The sequence below is a fragment of the Cyprinus carpio genome, chromosome B18 (genome assembly GCF_018340385.1).
Source record: "Cyprinus carpio isolate SPL01 chromosome B18, ASM1834038v1, whole genome shotgun sequence".
Lineage (NCBI taxonomy): Eukaryota > Metazoa > Chordata > Actinopteri > Cypriniformes > Cyprinidae > Cyprinus > Cyprinus carpio.
Genome location: NC_056614.1, coordinates 3,941,012 through 3,954,140, shown reverse-complemented (window position 1 = coordinate 3,954,140; position 13,129 = coordinate 3,941,012). Strand labels below are relative to the sequence as shown.

The window sequence follows — 13,129 nt, the reverse complement described above, 5'->3', positions numbered from 1 at the left end:
GCAGTTTATACAAGTTTAGAAATGTTGTAAAAGTTGGGTAATTGGTCATATTTGACTCATATTTGCTGTCTTTCATGTTTCTTTTATTCATCTTCTGTTGTTACAGGAAGAGGAACCTCCTGAAGAAGGATGTGGAGGTCAGTGTGAACATACACAAACGCACGCGCGCACACACACACACACACACACACACACATACATACATACAGTACATAAATACAATGACTATATACAAGTATAAAAGATGTGCAGTATAAACCAAATGAACATAACTGTTACTGTTGATATCCAGTTTGTGCATAATCAGTGCAATGTAATGTGAGCGTAACTGAAGTGGTCTGCCTATCTGCAGTGCCTACTAGCTGTACTGGCATAAAGAGCTGGATTCTTCGCATCCCCCATGCTTCCACATGTCTGTGCAGCTTACATCTGCTGAAAAACAGTAATGTTCCTCTGCCCAAGATGCCCTCGGATCTCATGCTGCTATACCAGGAGATGTCTCAGCTCCCAAAACAAGCCAAGCAGTGCTTCCAGAATGTTCTCCACCGCCTCAACATCCTCAACCCCATGTAGAATGCCTCAGCAGCAGCATGTAGTCTTGGGCTGCATCCGAAAACTTAAGCAGGTGACTTGCTACCTCGCTGCTGTATCAGGCAATGACTTTGCAGGCAGCGTTTTTGCACAAAGGCACCTCACGAAACTGATTTTGGACAGGCTACTGAGGCGGTGTAACGGTTAAATGATCTACAGCTAAATATAGAGAGCTTTGGTGATAACTAAGTGGATATTTTATTACTGCAATATTAATTTCTTGCTAGAAATTACATCAAAAGTGGAAAACTTTGATCAAAAACAAACATTTACACACAAACTGACCACCGACCGCAACTTTCAGACGCCATCTTTATTTTTTGGCTTAACTGTCACGGAATGGAACGCACAGGATTGTGGGATATCAAAGGCAGCGAAGGATACATCTATGCTGCCTTCAAAAATCGTCCAGATGAAGGCATCTCAGGAGACAGGAACTGAAGCTAACATTGAATTCGGACGTGCCTTGATGCCCTCCTACCTTGGAATGCGTCCTTAGAAGGCAGCATTTTTCAGTTTTCGGATGCAGAATTGGAATTAGAATTTGTAGCTAGTGGATTTTATTCTTAAAACGTCCCATGCTGAAGTGCCCTAAAATCCAGATCATCCCATGCTTGACAACTATAGACATGACTTTGAAGTGCCCTGCAGTTACAGAAAGATGCCAAACCTCCAGCAATCTCTCAGGTGAACTGACCGTGCTAGATATTACTGTGCTATGATGTGTGATGCTATCTGTTGTGTGCCAGTGATTTGTTGCTAATGCAAGTGTTACTATAGTTCACACTTAAAGTTATGGCTTTTTCCAAACTCTACCACATAGTGTGCACATATTGACATGAATGTTGCCTCAGATCTTGCATCCTGTTGAGGAGAAATGTGCTGGACAACAAAAAGAGTGAAAAAACCCTTATATTGACAATTCTGTGAATATCACAGAGATCTGGGGGTCTTCTGACTTGCATATATTTAGGCAACTAAATGTAATAGAGAGCAGGGATCGACAGTGCAAGCATTTCATTTGTGACTAAAAAGGTGTGTGCAAATTGTAAAATGCATTTAGGAGAGTGTGTGCAAATAAGAAAAATTCCTGTGGGTCATTTAAAAGTAAATATATATATATATATACATATAGGATTATATATATATATATATATAATATATATATATATGATATATATATATATATATATATATATATATATAATATATATTATATATATATATATATATACCAGGAGATGTCTCCCCTGCAATCTAACCCCTCCTATTTTAAAATTGGTAGCCAGCAATATTAAATGATATACATTTGAAAATAAGAGTCCTGTGTATTTCAGGCTTGTTTATAATTCAAAGTCCTGCATTATGCATATAAAGTTTTTTTTTCTTTCTTGGTCATAATTTGGTTACACAATAAACTGTGCCTTTAATGGACTGCCCTGTCACATGAATGTGTGTGTTTCAAATATTTGATTGTAGTTGGTATATAATAAAAAGCCATTTGAGAATCTCTAAAATTAAGATATCAGTGCTAAAGTGTCATTGTGTGTGCTCTCAGAAAGCAGCCATGTGAAGCCAGCACTGAAGGTAGAGGAAGTGAATGATGGAGAGATGAGATTTCCCAAAATCACTGTGCCCTCAAAGTTAGACTCGATGACTCTCACTGTTCCCGTAACAAATCTGACGCCCCGCAGGTCAGTGTTTATCAATCTGATCTAATAATATGATTTACTAGCTAAATATTATGCATACATATAATGCTATTTCTCTGAAAGTCCTGTTTTTTTTTCTTTCCACTCTCAGCAAAGCTGTGGATTCAGAGTAAGTTGTTCTTTGTGTAGTTTTGTAAAACAAGAGCTGCTATAAACTGTAATGTGCTGTATGTTGTTGTTCAGAAGAATGCAGGAGGAGATGGCTCCTAGTGAGGAAGATGAAGACATGAACAAGTCTGATCTACTTACTGTGAGTGAGTTTTAAAAAAATCCATATAGTTACTTTATACTCAACTGAGATGTCATACTTCAATCTGACATGACTTCCTCTGGTGTGTTGTCATTTCCTGTAGAGGCCTCGAGCATCCAGCGTCTACATCCAGCCAGACAAGTATTGTTGTGAATGAGCGTCTGCAGGAGCTGGTCAAGCTGTTTAAAGAGTGAACAGACCGTGCAAGAGAGAGAATGGTGCATCCAGATGATTCTGATGATGAAAGCCCTCCAGCATGTGGGTAGACTTTTATTTGTGGTTTATTTCACTGTATTAGTTCAGTAACGTCAGGTCAAGGATAGATCGATTCTTCACCTTTGATATTTGAACCCTAGCTCCGGCAAAAAAGCCTGGTGAAGCCCCATCTCCACCACTTCCTCCAGAGGAAACGAAAGACGCTGAAGAGGAGGTTAAAGTCTACAAGTTTATGGGATACAAGTTCCCAGTCCCTCAGTTCAAAATGCCCCAGATTCCTGCTTGGCTGAGAGTCATACTGGAGTACCCTTTCCCATCCAGCATTGATCCCTACACAGGTGAGATCTACAACCAGCAAGAGTAGATGAGCTCTATTTATACAAACAAACGACCTTATTAAAAGTGTCCTATAATGAGAAGTTGATATGATTTTTTTTTCTTTTGAATACGTTTCCTAATCCAAAAAGACAGTCTATTGAAACCAAGAAACAAAAACAGGCCATGAGTGTGTGTTTAAAAATACTGTGTTGTCTGTTTTCATTTTTATGATTTAATCAAAAAAAAATCGTGGTAATCAAACAAAAGCATAAAACATTAAAGGGATAGTTCCCCCAAAAATGAACCGAACACCTTTCCGAGCACCTTCAGACACAAATTAAGATATTTTTGATGAATTCCGAGAGCTCGCTGACCCTCCCATAGACACCAATGTAATTAACACGATCAAGGCTCAGAAACGTAGCAAGGAGATCGGTAAAATAATCCATGTGACATCAGGGGTTCAACCGTAATTTTACGAAGTGATGAGAATACTTTTTGTATGCAAAGAAAACCAAAATAACAACTTTATTTAACAATTCGTCCACTCTGTGTCATCTGGTGCCATTTTGGGGAGTATCTCCAAACAGCATATGCTGTTCTGTGTCAGCCTATAAAAAGTATTCTCCTAGCTTCGTAAAAGTACGGTTGAACCCCTGATGTCACATGGATTATTTTACAGATCCTCTTGCTATGTTTCTGAGCCTTGATCGTGTTAATTACATTGCTGTCTATGGGAGGGTCAGAGAACTCTCAGAATGCATCAAAAATATCTTAATTTGTGTTCCAAAGATGAACGGAGGTCTTACAGGTTTAGAACGATATGAGGGTGAGTAATTAATGACAGAATTGTCATTTCTGGGTGAACTATCCCTTTAATTTAATCAGTCAGTTTAATATTTTAATTTTAATTTAATTAAAATGTAACAATTCGTTTTATTTTTGGCAAACAAAGTGGTGCAAAAAGAGGTTTACTGTTAAAATTAAAAGTAAAAGAAGAAAAATTGATTCCTCTTTAAAAAATTATGTTTTCAGAATTGTATTACCAGATGCCTGAGAACATTTACTGGTGGCTGCTGATGGACTACTTCTGTGATGGCATTTATATTCTCGACATCTTTGTTATGCAGCCCAGACTGCAGTTTGTGAGAGGAGGGGACATTGTGGTGAGCTAGAGCACCTGCAGCGTCGAACACAACGTCAATTAACTTCTCACAGCCAGAAAGTGTAGCAACATTTTTTGTAGTTTTGAACAGTATATCTACTATTTTAGTGTTTCAAGCATCACACATTTCTGTTTGTGAATGTTTTGCCTGAAATTGTGGAAGCCTGTTTCAGCCACAGAATAATAAAAAAAAGGTAATTGTGATTTTTTTTTTCAGTTGTCAGAATTACTTTTTGTTATTTTTATTAAACAGGCTTCCATACTGTCATTCTTTAAAATGAATGTCACTAGATTTGTTTTGTTTCAATATAATGCAATGCCATTCATACAGTTGTAAGTATCTGATATGTTGTGAGGCCACTATTTGCTTTATTCTGTTGATGTCTATTTTTTATGTTTTGTCAGTCTCAGTGTGACAAAAAAAAGATATACGAGACCACTACAGGCAAACAGAGCGATTCAAGGGCATTGACACTGAACAAAAACTTCAGTCAGTTAGTGAAACTTCCATTGGTGTTGGATGTTTCAGATGGATGTGATCAGTCTCTTTCCACTGGATTTGCTGTATGTCTTCACAGGCGTCAAATCGCTCTTGTGGTTTCTTCGCCTTCTAAAGGTAAAAAAAAAAAAACATACTGACCCTGTTCTCGTCCCACTTTCACACACACATGCTTAAAACTCACACTTATTCTGTGGCTTTTTTGCAGTACAATGCATTCTTTGAGTTTAATGATCGTCTGGAAGCCGTAATGAGCAAAGCCTACATTTACAGGTAAGAGCAGATGCCACCACTAGAGATCAGTATAACACAAAGCGGATACCTCTTAAAGGGACAGTTCACCCAAAAATGAAACTCTTTGGATGGATCACAGGGTGGTCCAGACGAATGCATACCTGCTGTACTCTCTGCACTGTAATGCCTGTATTTTCTATTGGGGTTCTGACTATGAAGGACTGGGTTCTACCAAATGGGTCTATATTGGCAAAGGAAATAGGTGAGCTTATCAATCTCAGTCTATTTCTCAGTGGTGTATTGTACACAGTGGACATAATGTAATATGAGTCTGTGTTTGTGGCAAACAGTTATATTCGCTGCTACTACTTCGCTGTGAAAACTCTGATCACCATCCGAGGTTTGCCTGAACCCACCAATGTCAACTACTTTGTGGGAGTCTTTGCTTTCTCCATCATGATTGGTCAGGTGGGAGTCACATGAATCTCATTTATTGTAAAATAAATGTCAAGGTCATATTTTAATAATTGTAAAATTTAAAATTTAGGAAATTGTATTTTGCATAAAGAAAATCAGATTTATTTAGGAATACAAAGCATCATTATTTTCAACATAATTCCCCCAAATTTAAAAAAAATAAGACCTTTATATTATGAAAAAAATGATACATTTTTGAAGTATAAATAATTGAAAAATGTGTCTTTTCTGGTAGTACAGTAATGAGATTTGGGATAATTGAGTAAAAAACAATGAAAATGTATGTTTATTCTACTTATTTAGCAGATTATTTTTTTACAATTATGGTGTTATCTAATCAGAGTTATTATAGTTAAAACTAAAAACCATTAAAAACTAAACTATAATAATATTATAATAGTAACTACAACTAAACCCGTTAAAAACTTTTGTTCCTTGAAATTAAATCAACTTTAACTTATTTTATTTCAACATTGTAACATTTCCAACATTTAGTTTAACTTGATGTACTAAAATAACCAAAACAAACTCTGAAATACAAATAAAAATAAGCTCATTTTTAAAATTTGAATAAAAATGTCAATAATAGACAAACAATCTATTAAAAATACTATTTAAATAAAAAAATAATAATAATAATAACTCAAAATATTAACAAAAAGTATAAAATGATGCTAATATCACACTGTATCTAATGAGAATCACTAATTACTAATGAGATAAAAATCACTTATCACTAAGATTTTCTATTTCTAATAAAAAAAAAATTATAGATTTTGGTTAATTAGACTTGTAGAATGTGATATAATCTAAAAATATAATAAAATGAAAATATAAAAAAAAAAATCAATATATATATATATATATATGTGTGTGTGTGTGTGTGTGTGTGTGTGTGTGTGTGTGTGTGTGTGTGTGTGTGTGTGTGTGTGTGTGTGTGTGTTTGACATAAGAAAATAGTCTTTGTCTTAATGTAAATTATAATTTCTAATTTTGGTAGTTTTTGAATTGAAATATGCTTTGGCCTTTATGCTACTTTAAAATAATCAAATCATAAAACTCCATGCATTATAAACATGCAAGTCTTGTTTTCCTCTGCGCTGTGTGTGTGTGTGTGTGTACTCATAGATGAGAGATGGATTTGGAGCTGCTACTGCAGGTGAGGCCTATTACAGACACTGTGTGGACAGCACTGTCAAATACATGAGCTCCTACAGGATCCCCCGCGAGGTCCAGAACCACGTCAAGATCTGGTACGACTACACCTGGAAGTTGCAAGGCATGCTGGGTAAGCAGAATTACACTGCACTAGATGTTTGCATATGATATGTGTGTTTTGGCTGTGTTTCATGATCCGTTTGTCTTCAGATGAACAGATGAGTAACTGATACAGTTGCCAGATAAGATGCGTCTGGACATCGCTGCAGATGTCAACTACAGCATTGTCAGTAAAGTTGCGCTCTTTCAGGTGAGTGTCTATTATTTCACTTTTTTCTTTCTTTCATGAACACTAACACACACAGAGAGAATGACAAAGTCTGAATGACAAAGTCAAAATACTGCTGGAAAAACAGTCCATTCCAGTTTAAGGCTGGTTTGTTGCTGGTCTAAAGTGGTCTTGCTCCTGACCAAGATGATTTATTATGTTGAACAAAGTTCCACTAACTTGTTGCTCAGCTGATTAATTAAACATGTTAGGACCAGCTAATGACCAAATATGACCAGCTTGAACCAGAAACAAATGTACCAGACATAAATTCAATTTGAAATCAAACTGACCCTATTTCTATGGGAGTAAATCACAATAGACATTTCATCACAATACAATCTGACATTGATTCTCTTATCCAGTGATACAATATTTGTCGACACCTCAAAACATGCTGTGATTCGATTACAATCTAATATGTTGTATCCTCTCTATATAGTACTGACTACTCAATAAAAATAATAGTTGCTGATATTAATTTACACAACTCACAAAGACAACCAAAATATTATTTGCTGATATTAATTTACACAACTCACAAAGACAACCAAAACTCTCTGAAATCTCCAAATTTTAAATTGGGACATCTAGAAAAAAAACGTGCTTAAGCTTATAAATAATATTTAATAAAAAAAATTTAAAAAAATAATACAAAATATATGTTGATTTTTTTGTGTGTTGCATTGATACATAATATCGTTAGTCATTTGATGAATTCAGATATTTTGTACCATCTTACAAAAAAATACTCTTAATTTGTTACAGACAGATGTATTAGTTTTTCTCTATATTTATGGTGTGGTTCAAACCTTACATTGTGATTTAATAAATCAATAAAAAATCATTCAAAGGAAAAGGGTTATTTAAATTAAAGGCCATACACTAAAAAAAAAAGTGTGATTACATGATTTAATCCACATGAATCATGATTTTACTCAACATGGATCAGTAATATAATATGTTCAGGTAACTGGTAACCTAGGTTAATGGAAACAGTTCTAAATCCCAACATAATTAAACATTAAAACACTATCAAGTCTACTAATAAATAATATTTCATTTTAAAATTTTTGTTGGGAATTACAAAAATCCTTTGAGTACTTGATCACGTTCCTTTAAGTAATCACAAATAACATGACTGAGTGAAATGTACAATCTGTGTTCTTCCACTGATTCAGTGTAAAAAAAATAAAAATAATAACATTTTCTCTGTAATTTTTCAGCAAAATCTAATAACTTGCTTGCTGGCCTTTGAAACAACTTTTCTGACTTGGAAAAGGGCTATTATTTTTTGAATGCCTCATGTCTAAATATTTGTCTCATAGAGAGAGATCACTTTTCACCATCCAATTTCCAATGGATTAACTTGTTTAGTTTCTCTTTGAATATCCTGTTTCATCTGTTTAAAATGTCACATGATGATACTGTAATGGGTTGTGAAAGCCATTGAGAAGTCCTTGTCTCTTGTTCGTTCCAGGGCTGTGACAGACAGATGATATTTGACATGCTCAGGAGGCTGAAATCTGTGGTGTACCTTCCTGGAGACTTTGTTTGTAAAAAGTGAGCAATATGTCATTTAATATTTTTGTCATTTATTGTATATGCTTTGCTACTGCATTGCAACAATATATTCAAACCTTCAGTAGATAATCTCAGTATATGTCCAGTATATTTGACGGTTGTCTCAGTAAAGGTCACATCAAACAGCCACCATGAAAGAGCCTTTTATCTGTTAGCATTTTGAGCTGACTCTTGTCCCGCTCGGCTCTGCCGGTCAGGGTGAGATGTACATCATCAAAGCTGGAGAGGTGCAGGTGGTTGGAGGGCCTGATGGGACGACGGTGTTTGTGACTCTGAGAGCTGGCTCTGTGTTTGGGGAAATCAGGTGAGTGATAATTATTGAAGATGCAATTTTCATACCTCATGTACTAATCAGGTCAGCTTAAAATATATTCTGACGGCTGAATAAAATTGCATGTGATCTAATATAAAATGTACTACTTATATTATTATTTTTGTATTATGCAACAGCATTACCTACTACATTTGCCAAAATATACTATACCCCACAATGCAATGTACTCAGCTTGACCTAAAAAAAGTAATTTATGTTGTGCCTGTATAATCATATAAACCTGTGTAAGGTTCTTTCCTTTTCGGGACATAAGAGATATTTTGAAGAATTTTGGTTACCATTGAGATATTTCATATCTTCTTTTATGTTCCAATGAAGAAAGAAATAATTACATCATTTTCATTTTTAGGTGAACTATACCTTTAACAGTGACGAATGAAGCATTATCACATGCAGTTTTCTTGTAGAAAAATGTAGTTTTCGACTTTTGAATAGAATGTATAGATAAGATTTGTGATGTGATATATTTTTGGAATATCACTTAAACTGATTGGAAACACTAAGATGGACATAAAATCTTAAAATGCATGTTAAAAATGTATGTGCCCAGTTTAGATGAATACATTTTGTTATCCGATAAGAAGACATGCAAAAAAACAATGGAAACACATTTACCAAATAAATGACTCAATGTGCAACAAAAAAAAAAAAAAAAATGTTTTTTTTCTCAATCAATCATGTGATTGAATAACTGAACTAACCAGCACACCATCTCAAATATTATTTTAATCATTTTGAAATGCCTGAGCCAAAGTCTGTCATCAGAATGATTTGGTTTAACCACCTCTCATATGATCAGGCATCCGAACACAAGATAACATGACCGCATTTGTTATTGCATTTCATTTGGCAGAATTCATTTATTAGGTAGGAAATTACAGCCACGGGCTTTCCCAGTTGCAGCAACTTTCATTTTTATTATTGAAACTTCCACCAGTTTCCCAGGAATTGATGATTTAGTTCTTTTGAACACATGGGATGGAAACGGTGCTTCATTCTCAAATGTTTTATGAGATATCTCCAGCACTGGATGGAAAAATAGCTACAGTAGTGTGAGAAAGGTAAATTATGCTTTATGTGTGTGTTCACTCAGTTTGCTGGCGGGTGGTGGCGGGAACTGACGGACGGCTAATGTAAAGGCCCATGGTGCTAAACTCTTCATCCTGGATAAGAAGGACCTGGCAGAGATCTTAGTGCACTACCCCGAGTCCCAGAAGCTACTGCGCAAGAAGGCCAAGTGAGAGGGATCGGAGCTCGAACCTCAACCAAGAGCCCCAGCAATCCTTACACACACACACACACACACACACACACTTCATCCAGAGCAGTGGTTTGAGCCATTTACAGCTCTGTATCACACTCACAGATCTCTATACTGTAGATTAGCCATGTTTGCCAAACATGTTTCTCTCTACATCCTTCTTTCCCCCTACTTTCTCTTTAATGCACGGAGGAACTTGGGAGATTAGTGTTTGATTTTGTTAGTAACTGAGATACTGAAGAAGGTAAACGTAGTTAGAGTTGCATGATGCATTCATCCCTGAGACCAATTTACTGTGTGTGTGTGGTGAATGATGTTATGTACAGTAAGTGCTTTAGATCCTGTCGTCTGATGTCATCTCAAATCCTACTGAGGTCCGCTTCCTGTTAGAGTCTCGGCGACACACATGCTACAGTAGCTTACAACTCAACTTTCTGTCATCCTAATGAGTTTGTCTTCTTCCATAGAAAAATGTTGACCAAAGATAAGAAGCCTGCAGATGAGAAGGGGCAGGCTAAAGAGACGGGTGAGGTCACCCCGCAGCGGCCAGAGACACCCAAATTATACAAGGCTGCACTGGAGGTTGGCACAGGAGAGACTTTTGCCAAGCTGAAGGAGGCATATAAGGGAGCAACTCTAGAGGTATTTATATCCCGTTACAGTATGATGCTTTAGGCCAAAACCATATATTGTAGACAGACAAAAACAGATAACTGAAAATCTTGCACTCCACCGTAAGAACTGGTGCCTTAAGATGCATTGTTATAAATAAACAATATCTATAAATGTCATTGTTCCAAATGTGTCTTGAGACCAAACAGCATTTACAGCAAACTTGAAGTGATGCATCGAACATTTATGCATTTGGCATATTTGGCAAATATTTGGTGCACACAATTTATAAATCGAGGGAACGAAATAGTAAATTGTGTACACGATTTAGCCTACAATTTTTTTTCCTGCATGCCATGTGCGGGGCTCCGTACATATACTATTGTTGTTATAATTAATAATAATTATGATGTTTGCAGGTCAAACTGACCCTGAATGGTTTTAATACAGTTCACCAAAAATCACAGTATGAAAAATAGCAAATAGCAAACAGATCAAAGCAGTATTACTTTACAACAAAGTTGTGGCTTTACAAATAGATAAAATAAATAAATGAGAAAATAATAAAAAATGTTTTTAACAATTACTTTAAACCTTTTTTTAAATTATATTTCTTTTTTCCACTTTCATAAACTGTGAATATACTGTATACAGTCATACAGTTATTTTATGTTTGTGCTTTTGAAAAAGGATCTTTGCTTATCCTTAATTTGACATTTTAGGCTCATTTTGAGCACAAATGATGCGCTTTTTCCGAATCTACTTGTCACGTGTATGTTCCTGTTCTCCTTATTTGGTTTTCCCTGTCCTCGTCATGTGAAATCTTCTCTGGTTGTGTTTAATTAGTTTGTATTGTTCCCAGGTGTGTCCCATTAGTATCTGCTCTATTTAGTTCTAGCCTGTTCTGGTGTCCCTTGTCTGGAATTGTTTATGTCTACAGTGCTGTGTGTGTTTTCCTGTCTCCTTTGGGGTTATTAAAGACTTTGAATTGGACATTGCCTCTCCTCGTTCCTTGCTCTGTGCTCCTCACAGTAGCACCCCGTGACAGTACTGGAGTTGTTGCGTGTGCTGTTTAGTTTAGATGTGTGTGGGAATTACTGTGTTGTGACACCAGAACCTTCAGGAACTTTTAAAACTGTGTGCAAAACAACTCCACAACCTGTTCAGGCCCTGTTATATAGCACATACAAACAGTATTACTTTCATTTAACATGAATAGTTAGTATGTGACTACCTATCACCGATATAGAAGTTGCTTTTGATAATTGATGATAACAGCGCTCTGTTCTTGTGCAGGTAAAGTTCTTCATGTCTAAAATAGTGCAGTTTGTTGACATTTGTCCAGTCAGGCCCCTTACTACTTTTATCTGCACTCTCTCTCTCTCTCCCTCAGCCATACACTCCTGTCTCCAGCAGGACCTCGACAGCTCCAGTGCCCCCTCCCTCCCCCATGCACCGCCGTTCACCCATTCCCCGGCCTCGCATCGTGGATGAAGATGACATGGTATCAGAGACCACCGACAGCACCATGATCATCCGCATGACTCCCCGCGTTGAGGGAGAGGAGATCCTCTCCGTGGAAGTCAGTCCCGGAGAGGGAGTGGAGGAAGAAGAGCCGAGCAAATCTGAAGACTAGTGAGAGAAAGAAAGGATGAGGGCAAGGACAAAAACCAGAGTAGGTATAGGGTAGATAGCCTGAAGAAAAGCCCAATGCATACAACTCTCGTCATGTTTTCTGTTTTAGCATGTTGGTGAAAGTCCTAAACATGCTTTTCAACCAGGTCAAGCCAAACAGCTTTTCAAGGATCTTTGGAGAATCTCTAGGCACCTTTTCAGAAAAGACCTGTACTATAAGTTCCTGCAAGAACTCTAGGCTTCCAGTGGTTTTTCTAGTAAGCTCATCATAAGACAAAGTTTTAACACAATACATAATGATACACGATATCTAAAGGACTTTCATTTGCCTAGAGGTTCTTAAGAGGTAAAAAGTATTACATTTTTACAGTGGCCCTGCTGTATAAGGGTGTGTTTACACTTATAGTTCGGTTCTCTTGGTTATTTTGGTCTGGTTCAAAAAGTAAATGATACATTTTGGATTGCACTGTTTAGATGTCATTTAGATGTCTTTGTTCCATATTGCTTTCATATTTTTTAAGTCGAACCGCACCAAAGTTTGTTTGGAAGAAGAACAAGACCTGCCTTTTCATGGGGTCTCAGTCTGCTTGTTCGGTGTGCACCAAGGTTCGAGTGTTAGCATTCACACTTATTCAAATGAAATGCACTAATAGAGCAATTGCACCAAATTTTCTTTTAACCAAACCAAATCTGCCAAGTTTAAACATGCCCTAAATATAATTTAAACGTGAAGTGAGCTTCTGACAGGTATTCCA

The 13,129-nt window shown here is 36.5% G+C and overlaps 1 protein-coding gene across 1 annotated transcript in view; it reads left to right on the top strand.

Annotated features, from left to right (window-relative positions):
* The window catches only part of LOC109069397 (cyclic nucleotide-gated cation channel beta-3-like), a 33,880-nt gene extending 21,370 nt beyond the window's left edge, over nt 1-12,510 (top strand). Inside the window, 18 exon segments of the mRNA XM_042743372.1 lie at nt 107-137; nt 2,150-2,285; nt 2,395-2,412; nt 2,487-2,557; nt 2,659-2,811; nt 2,910-3,107; nt 4,123-4,253; nt 4,782-4,868; nt 4,960-5,024; nt 5,125-5,247; nt 5,336-5,453; nt 6,591-6,750; nt 6,839-6,930; nt 8,429-8,512; nt 8,715-8,836; nt 9,960-10,103; nt 10,595-10,769; nt 12,133-12,510. Coding sequence (XP_042599306.1) covers nt 107-137; nt 2,150-2,285; nt 2,395-2,412; nt 2,487-2,557; nt 2,659-2,811; nt 2,910-3,107; nt 4,123-4,253; nt 4,782-4,868; nt 4,960-5,024; nt 5,125-5,247; nt 5,336-5,453; nt 6,591-6,750; nt 6,839-6,930; nt 8,429-8,512; nt 8,715-8,836; nt 9,960-10,103; nt 10,595-10,769; nt 12,133-12,375 — 2,151 coding nt within the window. The 3' untranslated portion in view covers nt 12,376-12,510.
* The last annotated feature ends 619 nt before the right edge of the window (nt 12,511-13,129 follow it).